Source organism: Octopus sinensis, linkage group LG15, assembly GCF_006345805.1.
Source record: "Octopus sinensis linkage group LG15, ASM634580v1, whole genome shotgun sequence".
Lineage (NCBI taxonomy): Eukaryota > Metazoa > Mollusca > Cephalopoda > Octopoda > Octopodidae > Octopus > Octopus sinensis.
The window spans coordinates 22759388-22765069 of record NC_043011.1 but is presented as its reverse complement, the minus strand read 5'-3'; the positions used below and the strand labels follow the sequence as shown (position 1 = coordinate 22765069).

Genomic DNA, 5682 nt, shown 5'->3' with positions numbered 1-5682 from the left:
TACATACATATGTGTATATATATACATATTCATATTATATATGTGCGTGTTATGTATGTACAATAAATGTAAACGTAAAATACACACGTACATACCTACACACACTTACATATATATACATATATACACACACTTGTGCGTATACTCATATATATATGTATATATATTTATATATACGTATATATATATATATATATATATATATATATATATATATATATATATATATATATATATATATATATATATATATACATATATATTTATATATGTATTATATACATAATATATATATATATATATATTATATATAGTTATTAGTGTTACTTTTTCCTTTATTTTCTTGAATTGTTAAGAGCTCCTTGTAATGTTAGCGTAACTTTACAGGTTTAGAATCAGAAGTCCTTCAAAGTTCTATATCTGTCGGTAACGCTTTTACAAAAAGGATTTCGTTAAGTGTGCTGAACTTAAACTTCTGAGGGCAGGATGTGTTCTGAATGTTTTTGTCTGTTAACACTTTACCGTCCTTCATGTAATTCTTTTTGCTTTTTGTCTGGCACCAAGTTATCAATTTGTCAATCACGGGCGTTTCTTGCTGAAGAATTTCAGCCACACCTCGAATTACAATTAAACCATACGATAAATATTCTGAGATTCGCTCTTCTAAATCTGGTGTGTATTCTGACTTTTTCCTATCTTTTTTCATTGGGTGCTTAATGTCTCCCCATATCTTACAAGTTTTCAATGTTGTCAGTAAGCTACTGCTGTCTCCAATGCAGTCTTTAAATCCGGCAAACCATTCTTCTATTCCTTTATAGTCGTTGATTTTCAATTCTGGTTTGCCTGTTTTTATAGCCTGGATAATTTTAGAACATTCATTAGAACACTTTGAAATCATTTCGGCTGTCTTTTCGCTGACGTCTTCGAATAATCCCAGTTCACTTTCCAGCGGCTTTTCGTCCCATTCACTCCATCTTCCAAACAAAAGACAGCATTCGAGATATACGAAGGGCGACAGGAGTACAGACATAAAGTTAAGAGAATTTTGAAGAGCACAATCACCGCCAAGTATTAACTGCAAAATTGACAGTGGCCCACGTTTCGGGGGAGATGTCCCGAACAGAGTAGAGGTTACGATCGATGCTACTGTCACCTTGACATCAATTTGAGAACCAAATTTGACTTGTTCGCATACCCAAGGACACGTCTCTAAGTTAACGATGGTACATTGTTCACCAAGCTCTTCCAGACTTGTCCGGCACTGATATTCAAAACCTGATCTGCCAGGTACACCGATGATAACCGTTCTCTTTTTAATGTATTTCTTCATGGCTTTTAAATAATCTTGGAAATGGTTTGGAGGAGAAGACAGTATGATAACATCACTTTCAGCGACGAAATCTCCTGCTTTATCCGTTATTGTTCCAGGTCTTCCGTTTTCGGGAAACATAGAACCGTCTTTTCTTGGAAAATTGATCACCATTTTTGCATCCTGAAATATTAAATAATAAAATTGTCTGTTAGAAAATATACTAAAAAAAAAAGCTAATAGAAAAAAAATCAGAAAAGAAAATTTATTTAGCGACAGAAGCTGTATTGGTTCAGAATAGCATTCTGTATATTTTACTCAACGTGTGTATACTATAGAAAGCCACAAAACTACAGTATTCGTCTTGAGAATACTCAAGTGGTTTGTGGCTTTCTATAATATATGAACGTTAAGTCAGGTTGTGTTCTTGAGCAAGGCACTTTATTTCACGTTGCTCCCGTTCACTCAGCTGTAGAAATGAGTTGCGACGTCACAGGTGCCAAGCTGCATCGACCTTTATCTTTCCCTTGGATAACACTGGTGGCGTGGAGAGGGGAGGCTGGTATGCATGGGCGACTGCTGGTCTTCCATAAACAACCTCGCCCGGACTTGTGTCTAGGAGGGTAACTTTCTAGGTGCAATCCCATGGTCTGTGTCGTGACCGAACGGGGTCTCAGAAGTCAGGTATACAGAAATAGAAAAAACATTACTGTAATCCGACATCTTCCCTCAGAGTTACTGTCGTGGCTACCTTGAGTAAAGTGATAACACAAAATTTCCAAATTGGTAAAACTAACCTTGTGGATTCTTCATCGCTATCGACAATGAGCATCCAATTGTCGAATAATTGAATTCTTACATCTGAAATTAAGCTGTGAACCACTTCGTAATTTCACAGACATATGTATCCTTAACACTTTAACACTAGAGTCAGGTCGAATCAGCGTCTCACGCTATGATTAGCCTAGATCTTTGAATTGCATCTACAAGCCAGACAGAAAAGGGAAAACCAACAAATTTCAGTGCTGCATTGACAGTGTTTGTCAACTTCGGCGAGACTTGAACTTTGAAACGGATGGAACCAGAGTGAATACTGCAAGGTATTTTGCGTTACATGATGGCGATTTTGAAAATTCATCCCCTTATGAACCCTTACAACATTAGAGAAATATGTGATTTCCCAAATTGATAAAGTTAGCTCAGATTAAACTTTAAAAATTTGTAAATTCCATTTTATTCGCCTTGAGAAACAAAAATCTGCCCTTTCGAGTCTGACTCTTCATTTTATATGGAGTGCCATTTTCATTCACATGTGTCTGTGCATGGGTAAATGGAAATTGATCTACCTCTTATCTCTGTTTGTGGTCACTAGCAGATTTCCTTTCTGCCGTTGAATTATTTCACCCTTTTTTTTTTTAAAATTTTGCCTTTTTTTTATATCCAATGGCAGTCCTTTTCTACTAGCAATCACTGTAGCACATGTATGTGTTGACACAGCAAGTTTGACTGGACTGAAAAACCAGTCAAAAAATAATACACGGCCCTGGTTATGGTATGGAAGTGATAAATTCCAGACCACAATATTACTCTAGGCTGTGCTATGCTGGCTTACATAATTGTCTCTTTTGCCTGTATAAAATTCAAATCCAGAGCAGTACTCGGTATTCGATTCACAAATCTTCCAAACTTTGATCCTCCATTTTGTGGGCTTTCTTGGCTTATATTGTTAAAAACGTACTCTGCCTTTATAGCCCACCATACCCTCATCAATGGATAGATATCTCCCTGGTTTGTAAAATGTTTTATATGTGCTTTGAACACAGTCATTGCGGGGTCTTATTTTAAATAAGGGATCAAAGCCTGGTTCTCCTTGTACTGATGTACTGTTTATGTCTATCGCATGTTAATTTTAGAAACCATGTCCTCGTCATTAAACTTGAGACATAATTATCTCCAAAGGCTTCATCGTTGCTGTAGTAATTTGTAATTCTGGGTAGCTTTCTAATGCCCATAATAATATTTATAGCAAAATATGCTCTAATTTCATCTACGTTTGTGGGAAACCATAAACTATCTATCTCTCTTCGCTTTGTTTATATTCAGCATAACGGTTTGTTTCCACTGCAATTAATTGAAACAAGCTAAGAGGAAAAACTAAAAGGCAATTGTCTAACAGTTTTCTCTCCTGAGAGAGATTGGAACTTAATCCAGTCCCTTCGTAAAAATCACTGAAAGAAACAGTTTTCATATTCTTACTCCATTCAGGTGTAAGTTCATTTTCTTTATCACTGTCATCGGAGTTCTCAGAATCACAGCATTCACTTTCAGGGAATGAAACATTGGATTTATTATCAAATACCATGTGGGTTTTTTTTTTCTTTATTTTTTTTTACCAGTTACAGATTTAGTAGATTTCTCAAGGTCTTCAGTTGAAAATTCTTTGAATTCTGACTCGCTGCTTGACAGATAAGCTAGTAGTATCCATTTTTAGTCAAAAAATTGATCAGAAAAAAACTTAGAAAAAAAAAAATCTCCCAAAATCCACAATTGATGTCAGAAACTGTAACTCAATTGTTGACGAAGTGGAATCACATGTTTTCACAAATAGTATTAATGAGATTTGCACTGAAATTCTCATTTAAATATGAATATGTGGTTATGGGAGGGTTTGGGCACCTTGGTCATATGAACCAGAATTTTTTCAGGCAGGTTTGGGCTGTTTGGTAAAGAAAGAGTTAAATGGATCTACTTGTATCTGGGTTAAGCGATCTGAAACAATAAAAGAGGAGGTTTATTACTTTCTGGTGTCTTCTACTGCCTTTCTTAATTTCTTTTTTTATTTGTTTGGTAGATTAAGAGAAAGAACAGTTGCAAGATCTTTGCAGGTTCTCCAAGAGCAGTAAGATTGATGCTGTTAGTTGATGTTCCAGTTAACCCCTTAGCATTCAGATTATTCTGTCAAATGCAATGCTTTTGTATTCACATTGTTTTGAATTAATCTTGCATTATCTTGTAGCTTTGAGATTTCAATGATGTAATTGTTTATTTTTAGAATGACATAGTAGGGTTGGTGTGAGAGGCTGCATCTGGCTGTTTTGAACATAAAACAGGTAGAATATTTTGGCCTGATATGATTGGTTTAAATACTAAAGAGTTAAATCAGTACATGCAGGAAAGACATGGGCAGGAATGAGATTCCAGAGGATCGATGTTTTTTGGGAAAAAGGACTATTTGTATGAGCCCTGAGTAAAGTAGGTTGGACACAACATGAGTGAAGGTTAGAGGGATAAGTGAAATTGGAATATCTGGAGGAGGCACAAGACCAACCAATTCCAAGGAATATAGTTCAATATAGTAGCAAAGGTTGTTGAATGATTGATGACTGCACACCACCACATTTCTAACTTGGTCTAAATTACTTTGTTTGTTCTCTTATACGTATGTGCGTCTGGCTATTGAAAAAATTTCTTGCTTGGAAATAGGTGAGTGTTGGTGATAGGAAAGGCATCCAGCCATAGGAAATCCACTTCACCAAATTTCATCTGATCTGTGTGAGTTGGGAAACATCGATGTTATGATGGTGATGTGTGAATGATAAAACACACACAGAAGTCAAGATAAAAGTTATCATTATTAATGTTAATGCCCTGGGAATTAGAAATATCTTAACATATGTAAATCCATCAGAAAGAAAGAAAGAACAAAACAAAGGAGTAAAAAAGAAGAGAAAGAAAAACTAGAAAAAGGGTGTAGGAACATTCTGAATAATTTCAGTGACATTTTGAAATCATCTAGATGTGAAATTGAAGAGAGAAAGTAATTTCATGCATAGAAGAATGGGAGTGGAGATAGAATGTGACCATAAATTAGTGCATATGTGTATATTATGCGTCAGCATACAAAAGGTGTTCAAGTGTGTGTGTGTGTGTATATATAGATATAGATATAGAAAATTGTTCCAGAAAATACTCTTTATAATATAAATAAGGCCTCTAAATTAATCATGATGAAATATAAGTTAGATAATAAAACTGATATTATGCATAAAGTAGGAATGACTTATGATGAAGCTAATGTAGTTAAAATGGCTAGGAAATCGTTGATTAGATATAATAATAAATTGTGGGCTAGGGAAGGATACTAGAGACTATTTTGATATACCTATGGGGCACCTGATTCTGCACAGGCAACTGATTTAGTAGGTATTTATTATCAGAACTTCAATTAGAAAAAGTAAAGTTAGAGGGTTGTTTATATAGGGATGACCTTTTATTAATAACTAAGAATTGCACCAATAGAACACTAGAATTATATAAGAAGAAACTATACAGATTTTTTAAAATATGGATTAAGTATTACTATCATCATCATC

The 5682-nt window shown here is 34.8% G+C and overlaps 1 protein-coding gene across 1 annotated transcript; it reads right to left on the bottom strand.

Moving 5' to 3' along the window:
- Positions 1-406: 406 nt before the first annotated feature.
- LOC115219972 (octopine dehydrogenase-like) lies at positions 407-3671 on the bottom strand. Its single transcript, XM_029790275.1, has 3 exons — positions 3566-3671; positions 2049-2170; positions 407-1492 (listed from the first exon to the last, which is right to left on the bottom strand). Exons 1-3 carry the CDS (start codon positions 3669-3671, stop codon positions 407-409), a joined length of 1314 nt encoding a protein of 437 aa, XP_029646135.1.
- Positions 3672-5682: the final 2011 nt, after the last annotated feature.

Excerpts from the sequence above, each read along its gene's own strand:
- LOC115219972 (XM_029790275.1), bottom strand. The coding sequence starts at position 3,671 with ATGGTATTTGATAATAAATCCAATGTTTCATTCCCTGAAAGTGAATGC. Across the intron at positions 2,171-3,565 it reads TGAACTTACACCTGAATGGA|ATGTAAGAATTCAATTATTC; the intron begins GTAAGAATATGA and ends GCTTAATTTCAG. Across the intron at positions 1,493-2,048 it reads TACTCAAGGTAGCCACGACA|GATGCAAAAATGGTGATCAA; the intron begins GTAACTCTGAGG and ends TTAATATTTCAG.